The 11,739-nt window shown below is 51.2% G+C and overlaps 1 protein-coding gene across 2 annotated transcripts; it reads right to left on the bottom strand.

The window, feature by feature from the left end:
* Window positions 1–621: 621 nt before the first annotated feature.
* Window positions 622–3,155, bottom strand: LGALS7B (galectin 7B). Of its 2 annotated transcripts, none has more exons than XM_032486087.1 (4): window positions 3,025–3,098; window positions 2,527–2,615; window positions 1,533–1,734; window positions 622–811 (listed from the first exon to the last, which is right to left on the bottom strand). In XM_032486087.1, exons 1-4 carry the CDS (start codon window positions 3,025–3,027, stop codon window positions 698–700), a joined length of 408 nt encoding a protein of 135 aa, XP_032341978.1. In that variant the 5' UTR covers window positions 3,028–3,098; the 3' UTR covers window positions 622–697. The 2 variants fall into 2 exon arrangements, with proteins under 2 accessions (XP_032341978.1, XP_032341977.1); XM_032486086.1 differs by lacking the exon at window positions 622–811 and adding an exon at window positions 972–1,190 and having other exon boundaries at window positions 3,025–3,155.
* Window positions 3,156–11,739: the final 8,584 nt, after the last annotated feature.

The raw sequence follows: 11,739 nt of genomic DNA on the forward strand, positions 1-11,739 counted from the left end.
GCCGAACCACGCTCTTAACGGAGCGGGGACCCAGGAGCTCTGCCCTTCGCGTCCCCTCTGCCGGGCGACTGCCACTGCAGTACGCGTCTGCCCCTAGGCGCGAACTGGCGGGACCTGTCCCGACTTGGAGATTGATGGGAGGCAGACGACTCCCGGATCGGCTTCCCAGGCCTTCCCTGCGCGAGCAGTGTGCAGGCGTCGGATGCGCAGGGAGCAGGAGATAGGCGACAAGAGGGCAGAGGTGGCGCAGGGTGCCTGAGATTCAAACACCATCTCCGCGAGGCTGGGGTCTCCAAGGGACCTGTTTGGATCGATTGGAAGTCCCTTTACACTTGCGGAGGGGGCGCCAAGGGAGGACTTGGGCCCCTCCAAACTGCCTCAGGTCACCCCACCCCATTACAACCTGGCTGCTTTGCCGAATGCTGCAGGAAGGCAAGCCAAAGCCCCATCCCTACCAGATCGCGACCCTCCTGTGGCCTCCCGAGACAGAAATGCCCAGAGAGATCCACGCCCGGATCCCGCCCCGCTGCGGAATCGCTGCGTGACTCTTAGTCAGTGTCTTAACTGCTTTGAACCTACTTTCCTCATCCATATGAAGGAGCCACAGACACACACGAGGCGCACAGATGAGCGGCTAAGACTTTATTTGCCATCCAAGACCCCTGCGCCCCATCCCCACCCGCGCTCCTGGAAGGGCTCAGAAGATCTTCACCAGCTCCAGCTGCAGGTCCCCGCCCACCTCCAACGCGCGCACGCGCGCCGGCGGGATGCGGTAGCGGAAGTGGTGGTATTCCGAGTCCCCGACCACAGCCTGCACAGGAGAGGGGACATGGCTTGTGGTTCCCGAGGTCACTGCCAGGTTATTCCCAACTTGGACTCACGCTGCGTGACCTGGGCACCCACGGACCCCTTCGGTCCCCAGGCCCCATTGGGCAAATACTGTTCATCCTAACCCCTTGCCGTGAGGATTAAATGAGCTCATTGTTGACACGTGAGTGCTTTTTAAGCGTTGGAGGTGGATGTTGTTACCCCGATCCCTGCATTCACCACCTGACTCCTGATGCGCAGATTGAAAGTGAAGAATAGCCTGTGTGATGCAGGGTCTGCAGCGACCATTTCCTGCTGAAACTTGTTTCTCGGTCCTGTCTCCCAACCCATCCATGCTCCTGCCCCTGAGCCTCGACCACAGACTCAAGCAGACAGGCAATAGGGTCGGGGATGAAAGTCTGGGCCACGTCTCACACCCCTCCTCCCTGACGCCCTCCCCTGACACCTACCCTTTGGTCACTTGGCTCTTGCTCTCTCGCCTTGCCACGGCCACACACCTGCCCTCAGACACTAGTGCGCCTGCGCCAGAGATTAGTGCGCTTGCGCCAGGAGGACATGAGGGCCTGGGGACGCCCTGCCCAGCCTTGGCCACGCCTTTGCTCACCTCCTTTGCTCACCTCACCCCAAGGGCCTTCCTGGCCTTCCCAGCCTTCCCAAGGGAAGAGACCTGGGTGCTGGCGCCCACCCCTGTGGCAGAGACGCACCTTGAAGCCCTCTTCGGTGGCGATGAGGAGCACGTCGAAGGGCTGCCCACGCTGGAAGGGAATGCCCGAGCCCCGCTCCTCTTGGCCCCAGGCGCCGCGCTCCAGGGTGTTGAAGACCACGGTGGACTCGTCCAGCCGAGGATTGAAATGCAGGGCGGCCTCACCGCCCGGCTCCTCACTGCACAGCAGGTTTACATAGAACCTGGTAGGTGATGGGGGAAGAGGACGCCTTGGAAAGAGGTTCTGGACCAACACACCAGGACTTACCTTTTTCCAGAGCACGAACAAATTTACAGGGACCTGGACTGTCACACACACCAGTGAAGGACGGGTTGTAGACTGGAAGCCAGGGAGCCCAGATTCCAGGCCATCCAAAAACCTGAGTGGGGGCCTGCACACACATCTGCTAGGCGAGGGTGACTAAGCTGTGGCCTGGGTCCCCCTCATTTCCAGAGTCTGGAGTTGCCAAGGAATCAAGCTCCTGAAGACCAGGGTGCTCCCGATTCCCAAGGCATCCCCAGTTCCCAGAGGGCTAGGACCCATACCAGGGACCCCAGTATGCCCAGGCAGCCTAGACTCCCAGAAATCCTGAAGATCCCGACCCAGGAAGTCATACGATTGATTGGTTAGGCTGCCATTTACCCAGCTTCTGGCCTGCCTAGCATGTGCTAGAGGCCAGGGATCTCAGGGCACCTCCAATTCACAGGACAATTCCAGAATTCCTGAGAACTCAGACTGAAACTCACAGGACTCTAGGTAGGAACCGTGGATTCCTCTGGGACCCGCAATTTCTTAGAATAACGTCGACTCCAGGCACACAGTCGTGGGACAAATAAGTGAGGACATCAAATTCCAGGTCAGAAGTAACTCAGGGATTCCAAGACCCACGTGGGCAAAGTTAGCCTGGGGCCCTGGGCTCTGGGCTGGAAGAAGTGGGATCAGCTGAGCCTGGAGACCTCCCCCCACCCTCCCACACCGAGGCCGGGGCTCTCACCTGCCAGCCTTGTCCGGGACAACGCCACGAATTCTCAACACGGTACCGACTCGGATGCCCTCGGGCAGAGAGGTCTTGTGGGGCACGTTCTGCAGCAGCAGGGGTGTGGGGGCCGAGGTGAATCAGGGAGGCAGAGGAGAGACACAGATGGGTCAGCTCCAGGGGGAGAGTGACCAGGACCCAGACCAGCAGAATCCGAGAGAAGAAAGAGACGAAGGAATGAGAGGCAAGGAAGGGAAAGAGTTGGAGAGAGGAACACAAAATCAACAGAAAAATGTCCAAAGAGCTAGAAAGCAAAAGGAAACTTGCCAAGGGGGAGATGGGAGCATGGGGACGGGTTGGGACAACCCAGAAACCACAGCCCAGAACTTCATAGCACAGCCTAGCACCCACTTTCTCCACTGAAACAGCCCGGTCCCCCCTCCCCTGGTCTGGGCAGCCTTGGGTCCAACCCCCACAAATGTCCCGGGCCCCTGAAGCACTCACGAAGCTCCCTACCATGGCTAGGACAGCGGGACGGGACGGGTGGCGGCGGTGCCGGGGATGGCTGCTGGGGCCTTAAGTAAAAGCAGGGCGCGGCTGGCCCTGTTGACTCACCCTCACCGCTTTCCACACACACCGCCCACACCTGGCACCGACCCTGGCCCTGGGGCCATGCTGGCCCCCCGCGCCCTCTGTCTAGGGCCTCTGACACTCCGGCAGTCCCTGAGGATTCCCAGGTGTACTGCCCTCCTCGTTTGAGCTAATAATGGTAGGAACAATTCATAATAATAATAATGTCAACAACGTAGAGGCTCATGGAGCCCCCATCCTACCAGCCCTTCCTTCCTGCTGCCCGGTGGCGAGAAGACTCTCAGGCCCATCTCATCATGGAAAACTTGAGTCCCGCGAGGCTAAGCTGTGGGCTGGAACTCGGGACCCCTCTCTCTCCCAGGTTAGCACCTGCTGCCCAGGGCTAAGGATATGTCTCCACCAAAATTCCAGTTTATGCTTCTGAAATATAATATCCATGGCAACAACGGTAATAATAGAAAAGGGAGCGCAGAGGGGCAGGCTATTTTGTTGATGGTCAAGGCTGTGTGCCTGGTGCCTGGTGCAGTGCCCGGCCCACGGCAAGTGCTCAGTAAATATGCGTGAAGGAGGGAATCCAAAACGACAACAGCTGCCCTTTACCAGCCTCTGGCCTGCCCGGCGTGTGCAAGAGACCAGTGATCTCAGACAGCCATTGAGGGAGAGGCATCGATCACCCTTATTTGACAGGTAAGGAAACTGAGGCTCAGAAAGGAGAAGCAATTTGCCCCCCAAAACACATCTGTGCAATACCATGGGGACCGTGGTGGCTCTGGCTTCTTCATCTCTGGAAGTTCCTGTCTGCTTTTTTCTGTTTCTGTAAATGCCTTAGGCTGTCTCTCTGTCTCCTCCATCTCTGACTCTCTGTCCCATGAGTTCCTGCCTGTTTCTCTCCTTTATGTCTCTGACTCTCCTTCCACCTCCCAGAACCTCCTTCCTATGTCTCACCTGGTGTTCAGGACAAGGGGGTGGAGTGGAGGGGTGTCCTAGGACCCACCCCCACCCAGACCAAGGAAGAGGGAAAAGTGGGACCCCCGCCAGGCCCATTTGCAGTCCCCATAGCCCAAGACTCCAGTAGAGGCATCCAGGTGTGAAGGGTGGGGCCCGAGGGGGAATGCTGAGAGGGGGTTCTGGAAGGCAGGGAACAGGGGAGGTGGGGGAGCTGGGCAGAGACCCAGCCTACAGCCCACCTCTCCCTCTCCTGCTCCCCACCCCACTGGGGCCGCACCCGCAGAGGGAGAAGAGGCCAGGGGCAGAGCCAGGAATGGAAACTTTGGGTGGAGACAACCAGACTCAGACCTGATCCACCTCCCACAGCCTCTCAGGCTTCCCAGACTCCCTCCAGCCCCCTCACCCCACAGTTGGTGCAGTTGGGGGAGGAAGCGCCTCAGAGAGGGAGGCTGGGCAGCTGCATTTGGGTGGGGGCCGCGGGCGCCCCCATTTTGCAGAGGAGAAAACAAGCTGAGAGAGGGCCAGCCTCTCAGCCAAGGCCTCCCAGCAAGGAAGGGACCAGGGCCCGGGCTGGAGCCCCCTCTGTGTGCCAAGGGCACCTCCTGGGGATTTTAAGTAGAGGGGACAGCGGGGTTTGAGGTCCTAACTCCAACAACTCGGGTGGAGAGTTTCCCGGAGCAGGGGGCTCCGGTACTCTGATCAGGAAGGGTCCCTTCGCCAGCCTCATTCCGCGTGTCCCTGCTGCGCCCGGGAGCCCATCTCTTCCCTGATCTCCTCATTGTGCCTGGATAGTTCTTCACATGCTGCCAACCTGCAAGTCCAGACTTGACTTTCAGGTCTGGCGAAATGATTGCATCAACCTGTTATCAGTTTGATTGCGGGTTCATTTCTCATAACTCCGGTGTGAGCATCCTGGATGGATTCCTATTCGGTTGAGTTGATTATCTTCTATCAGTTCTTGAGTAATATCTTCAGGACCTTTTTTTTTTTTTTTTTTCATTTCCAAATAAGTGGTGTTTGTACTTGTTTCCCACTATGTTTTGGCTTTCTCCAGCTGTCTGTCCCATTCGTAACTCGTCCAGATTTTAATAGAATACTTCTCCAAGTCTTGACAATACACAGGCCAGGGCAACCACCACCCCCAGGCCCCTGAAACGGCCAGCCCCCCTCCACCTGCCCCAGGACACACGGTCACTCCTCAGCGTTTAAGAGCCACCACGTTCATTTGCCATGAAAACAAGGGAGAGGGGTGGGCAGCGGGCTGCGTTTGCTGCCTTTCCCCCTCGTTCAGAGCAATGAGGGCGAGAAGTACTGAGCTCCCCCGCGGTGGGTGTGGGAGTGGAAAATCCCAGGCTCTGTCAGTGTCAGCTTCGTGGTGACCTTGGGCTGGTTTTCATACGCAGTGAGACAATTCAGGGGCTGCTTTGGTTTTGCAAATTAAGTTACAAATGAGGAAAATGACACGTTTAAAAATCTGACTTTTTCTTAAGTTCTGAAGTCCATGGAAAACCCTCAGTCCTAGTTATAAATACAGTAAATTGTACCAATCCAGTCACTTGCTAAGGGGAGCATTTTCTGTCATAGCTGGTTCCCAACGGAGTTCCTTAAGCTCCCTTAAATATTGTCACCTGAAGGTGGGCTTTGGGCATGTGTGAAGTTTTGTCTAGTAGACTGTCCAGGCCCTAAGTCATCTTGTACGTTTCCATCTTGGATTGTGGACACCCTGACTTGCTCTTTCTCTTCTTCCTTCCTGCCTTTCGTTCCTGTGCTGAGCAGTTGGGTCCTGCAGCCAGTAGGCAGGTGATTTAAGTGCTGCCTGTGGGGGTGGGGAGGTCACGGGGTGGGGGAGGGGCTGAGCGGGCAGAGGGGGCGCTGCTCCCCCAGGGCTGGGTCAGCTGGGGTGTCAGAGGGAGCCGGTGAGGAGGGTGCTCAGTGGAGACTGGCCCTCAGGCCTCGGGGTAAGGAGAACAGAGGGACAACGTGGAGCCCAGCCCCCACATGGGAGGAGGTGTCTGTGGAAGGGTGAGGGTCACCGAGAGGTGCTGGAGCCTTTTGGGGCGAGGAGGGTATCCCCTGGCGGAGGAAATTGGGTGTGGGTGTCAGGGATGGAAGGAAGACCAGTGCCCCTCTCTCACTCTCAGTGGAGGGAGGTATAGATGTGGACAAAAAAAGCGGACTGTGAGCCTGTGACATTGCCCAGAATGGAGGTATCACATGAACTAATGATTTTATGAACAAATTTATGTTAATGGTTTAGGTGTTTTGTATTGTGGTTATAAAGGAGAATGAAGCCTCAGAAATGCACACTGATGTATGTAGGGTGAAGTGTGGTGATCTCTGTGTCTTGGCTTTCAGTGGTTCACAGAAACAGCAGATGTTGCAACATATGAACACACCCGAGAGCCTGGGTGAAACCTTGCAGGGCTTCATGGTACTATTGTGTTAACTTTTCTAGAGGTGTGAAAATTTGCAACATTTTCAAATAGTTGGCAGAAGAAATCAAACCTGAGGTCTGATTTTGCACACTCAGGACTTCTTCCGTCCCCAAGGGAACACCCTCTTCAATATCCTCACCCTCCAGGGGAGGGTATAGCTCAGTGGTAGAGTCTGTGCTTAGCATGCATAATGTCCTGTACAAGGTCCCCAGTACCTCCATTAAAAAAATTTAAATAAGTAAATACGTATATAAATCTAATCACCCCACCCCTAAAAAGCAATCAAATAAGAAAACCATTCCCACCCCCATATGAGCAGTGGAGACAAGAATGAACCTCCCTGGCTATTTTCACATGGTTGGAGGGTACAGAGTGGATCTTGGAGAAGGGGCGGCTGCTGAGCCTCCAAGGGAAACCAACCAGGTGTAACCATCCACAACCTCCGGTCTCCCGATCTTGGGGTTTTCATCTCTGGTTAATTGTTGGCAGAAAGCCGAATTTGAATGGACCAGGAAGAATACAGGATTGGTAAAAAATTGGTCTGGAGCCCTGTGTGCCCCAGGGCAATGAGTATGTTGATTGCAGCCTAATCTTCTTGCCCTCAGCTTGGTTCTGTCTGTCTTGTAACAGGAGTTTTTCAGTTGAGTGGGAATGCAAGGCCTCTTGAAGAAGACTGTCTCTGTGCTTTCCTGGGAAAGCATGACAGCTCTGGTGAATCAGCCCCACAAGGTTGTGTACACGCGTGTCCAGAGCTGAAAAGCTGGTGGCTGTTTTGAAGAATCAAGGATTATTATTAAACTTTGGGAAAATTTTCTAACTTAAAGCCTTCCTATCTGGAGAAAGACAATAAAATGCTAGAAAGAAAGAAAGAAAGGATGGAAGGAGAGAGGGAAGGAAGGATGGAAGGAGAGAGGGAAGGAAGGATGAAAGGAAGAAAGAAGGGAAAGAAAGGAAAGGAAGAGAGGAAAGGAAGAAAGGAAAGGAAGGAAGGACGGACCTCTCTGGAGGCAGAACCAGAACCAGAATTTCATGTCCCGTGCACTTGATCTTTGCTATGGGCCAGTGTCTGCTGAGTGTTTCCATGTTTCCCCTTTTCTGAGTAAGTTTATTGGGTGTCCTGGGCCAGCCATGGCTGGGCCCCAATGAAGAGGACTGTGTCTTCCTCCAAAATCCTGGACTCTGGGCTGGACACAGTAAGCAGATGGTGTTGAGTTCAAACTTGTTCGGCTCACTGCACGACAGGCCAAATAATTGGGAGACGAGGTGTTGGGGCAAGGAATAGCTATTTTATTCAGAATGCCGGCTGACTGAAAAGATGGCGGACTAATGTCCTGGAGAACCATGGATTCCCCAAGTCAGAATTCGGGTTCCTTTTATACTAAAAGGGAAGGGGGTATGCTTGGTTGTTGTAAGCTTCTTGGTGTTGGAATCCTTTGTTCTTGCAGCTGTCCACGGGGGTTAGGTCACAGTGTCCCTGTAAACCTCCAACAAAACAAACATTATTTTCTATTATTCACTGTTACATTTATATGAATGGAAAAGTGTTAATATCCTTAACGGTCAGAGCCTTGAGAGTGGGCTGTCCTCTATATTTCAGGCTCTAGGCAACATTCTTTGACAAAAGGTGCAGAACCAGCACGACTAAGCCTAGGAAACAGAGCACAGGGTTAAGGTCAGCGGAACGGATCTAATATGGAGTCAGATTTGTTCTTTTCTATTACAATGGGAGCTTAAGGCTGTCTCCATTGGAAGACAAGGTGAGCGCAGTCCAGGCGGGGAAGAAGAGTATATTTAAATATTATTGTAGTCCAAAGGGATGGAGTAACAGGGAGCACCAGCTGACCATCCAATGCACACTTATCTCTTTCTTTCTTAATCAAAGGCTCCTGACTCAGTCCCAGATGGCACTGTAGCTATTGCATTTCCCAGGATTCGAATTGCTTTTGTGGTGAAGCAAATTACCCCAAAGCTTTGCAGGTTAAGATGGCCTTGTGTGTGTGTGTGTGTGCGTGCACACACACTCATGGCTTCTGTGGTCAAGAATTTGGACGGAGCACAGTGGGAACATCTGGTCTTTGTTCCATGATGTCTGGGAAAGCTCTGTCCTAGGGACTGGGCTCATCTGGGGGACCTGCACGTGGCCTCCCTAGGAAGCCTGGGTGTCCTCAGAGTAGCTGGACTTCCTCCAGGGCAGCTCAGGGCTCCAAAAGCCAAGGCCCCTTCAGCTCACTAGGTGAAATCTGCCTCATCCTTTCCCTTCTAGTCTGGGGAGTTGTGCCGAATTCCTTGACGCCACATTCTATTTGTGAAGGACTGAGGGCTCCACCTCGCCCTCCTCATGGTAGTAGGAGTGCCAAAGAATTGGTGGCTGTATTTTATTTATTTTATTTTTATTATTGGTGGATGTATTTATTGACTTTTCTTTTTTTAATTTTTAATTTTTTAATTTTTATTTTTAGGTGAGGGGGAGGTAATTAGGTTTATTTATTTATTTTAATGGAGGTACTAGGGATTGAACCCAGGACCTCATGCATGCTAAGCAGGCACTCTACCACTGAGCTATACCTTCCCCCACTTACTGACTTTTCTTTTTTTTTAATTTTTTTTGTATTTTATTTTAATTTTTTTCCCCTGGGGCACTGAGGCTTGAACCCAGGACCTCATGCATGCCAAGCACGCAGCCTACCACTGAGCTATATCTCTACCCCTGCTGGATGTATTTTAAAACGTCCACATCCACCCTTCTTTGCAACTGCAGGCAGCCAGTGGCGTGGAAGTGGATGTTCTATGTGGGGCTTCTGGAAAGTTCTTTGCAGGGAACTGACCCAGCAGAGGAAGTGCCATTTGACCCTCCACCTTACTCATCCTTTCTGTCTGGAACATCCCATGATCAGAAATTTTGGTCAGGAAGTAAAACCTGAACCTATACCTGCAGGCATCAGAACAGTGTCCCTCATGACCGAGAGGTGGTGCTGAGCCAAACTTTTTCGCTCCAGTTTTAATATGGCCCAAAATATACATGCATAACATTTTTTAAAGACACCATTTTACAAAGCTTATGGTGAAAAACAGTCACTTTCTCCCCACCCCACCTCCTCCTGCGCCTTCCCTCTGCAGCTGTAAATCATCTACTTATTGCTACTTCTGGGTTTTTCTGTTTGGGTCATTATCTGTTGACTCCCAGGAAAGAGGAAGAGGATGTAGCTTTCTTTCATTTCTTCACCTCCTCCCTCCCGCTTACTGTTTTACTGACAGAGTTATAGTCATTTTGGTTACATCAATGTTCAGTGTTTCCACCCGTGACTACGTTCACATCGTTCTCCACCCAGCCACAGGGTCTATCTGTGAAGGGTTCTCCTTTCTCGCACAACTTTATCTTTTCCCTGGAGTGAATCATCATCCTGTTTTGTATTTGTTTAGTTTTCTTGATGAGTCTTATGAATTGGAATCCTGAGTTCTCTGTCCCTTGATGAAATCTCCCAATACATTCAGATGCATCCAGCCTACTGTCAGTTTCACTTTCTTGGAGATTTGGCCCCCTAGCTGTTCTTTACGCCCACCCTCCCTTTCCTGCCCAGTGGTTGAAGCCCCCTGGTAGATGCCACCATGCACCACCATCACCTCTCAGCCTCCCTTTAGCACCTGGTGCTATGGGTTCCTGAGTGTGTTTGGGGATCTGAATTCAATGAGTTTCCTCTATACTCTGAGATCATTTTTTGGTTCTGCATTTCCTGACTACATGATCTGAAGACTCTTTTCTCTTTATGTCAGTAAAACAGGAACCACAGTAGTCTATTAGATTAGATTAGAGTGAGGAACTAAAGGGTTTATGTTGATAAAGTGCCTAGAGCATTTTCATGGGAGTGGCTACCGTTAGTGGGTTTTAGGGAAGGGAATGACATTACATGCTACTGCTTCTTAACACATTACTCCCAACCTAGAAGCTGAAAATAAAAATTTTATTTTGCTCCGAGATCCTATGGATTAGGAATTCAGATAGGGTGTGGTTGTGGTGGCGGGGGGTGGGGGGAGGGGGTTGTTTCTGCTTCTCAGTGTCTGGGAAGACCTCAGCTGGGAAGACTCAGTGGTTGGGGGTGATGTAAACGCCTGGGTCTAGATCATCTGGAGGCTTATCCCCTCAGGGGTCCATCTGCAAGTCAGTGCTGGCAGCTGGCTGGGATCTCAGCCTTGTGGACCTGTGGACAGGAGCACTCTCCAGATGGCTCGGGCTTCTTCACAATATTGCCGCTTCAGGGTACCCAGACTGCTCCCGTGGCGGCTCAGGGCTCACCGGACGGCAGCCTCTTCTGACACAGTATCACTTCTGCTGCAGTGGTGAAATAAAATTCACATTGTATGTCAAGATAAGAAAAATTTAAGCATAAAAAAAATTCTCTGCTCTTTGGCGTCCCCTCTCCCCAGACCATGCATTGTGTATCTGCATTACACATTGACCAAGTAACCTCCATCGGCGGAAATACCTACTCAGCCACAAAGAGGAACATTCTTCTAGCACCAATAAGACAACTCCTTAAAGATGACATTCCTTTTTATTTTAACCAATGGATTTTATTTATTTTATTTTATTTAAAAAATTTTAACACCTCTATTATGGTGTGATTCCTGTACAGTAAACTACACATATTTCAGATGAACAATTTGATGAATTTTGATAGATGTATTTATACCAGTGAAACCACCACCACAAGATAGCTAATGATTCCATCACTCCCTGAGAGGTGCAATTTTTAAATTCCCAATTTATCCCTTCCCACATGCTTTGGCCCCTGGTAACCGTAAGTTTGTTCTCTATGTCTATGAGTCTGTTTCTGTTTTGTAGATAAGTTCATTTGTGTCCTTTTTTTTTCAGATTCCACATATAAGTGATATCATGTGGTATTTTTCTTTCTCTTCCTGACTTACTTCACTTAGAATGACAATCTCCAGATCCATCCATGTTGCTGCAAATGGCATTATTTTATTATTTTTATGGCTAAGTAGTATTCCATTGTATAAATATACCACAGCTTCTTTATCGAGATGACATTCCTTTTTGATCTTGTAAGGGGCCATGCACGATGATGCTTACATCTGGATTGTGTAGACTGTCGATAACGTCATTATTAACAGCCCTCTGTCTCAAAAAAAACTTATATAACTGTGCCAGCTTTCTGAGATGCTGGTCCCAGGTTATAATCCTCAATTTGACTCAAATAAAATTTTCCATTTCTTTATTAGACCACTTGATTAATTTTTC

The sequence above is a fragment of the Camelus ferus genome, chromosome 9 (assembly GCF_009834535.1).
Source record: "Camelus ferus isolate YT-003-E chromosome 9, BCGSAC_Cfer_1.0, whole genome shotgun sequence".
Lineage (NCBI taxonomy): Eukaryota > Metazoa > Chordata > Mammalia > Artiodactyla > Camelidae > Camelus > Camelus ferus.

Excerpts from the sequence above, each read along its gene's own strand:
- LGALS7B (XM_032486086.1), bottom strand. Across the intron at positions 1,735-2,526 it reads GTCCCGGACAAGGCTGGCAG|GTTCTATGTAAACCTGCTGT; the intron begins GTGAGAGCCCCG and ends ATCACCTACCAG. Across the intron at positions 1,191-1,532 it reads CCACCGAAGAGGGCTTCAAG|TCTGTGGTCGAGGCTCAGGG; the intron begins GTGCGTCTCTGC and ends TGTCTGCTTGAG.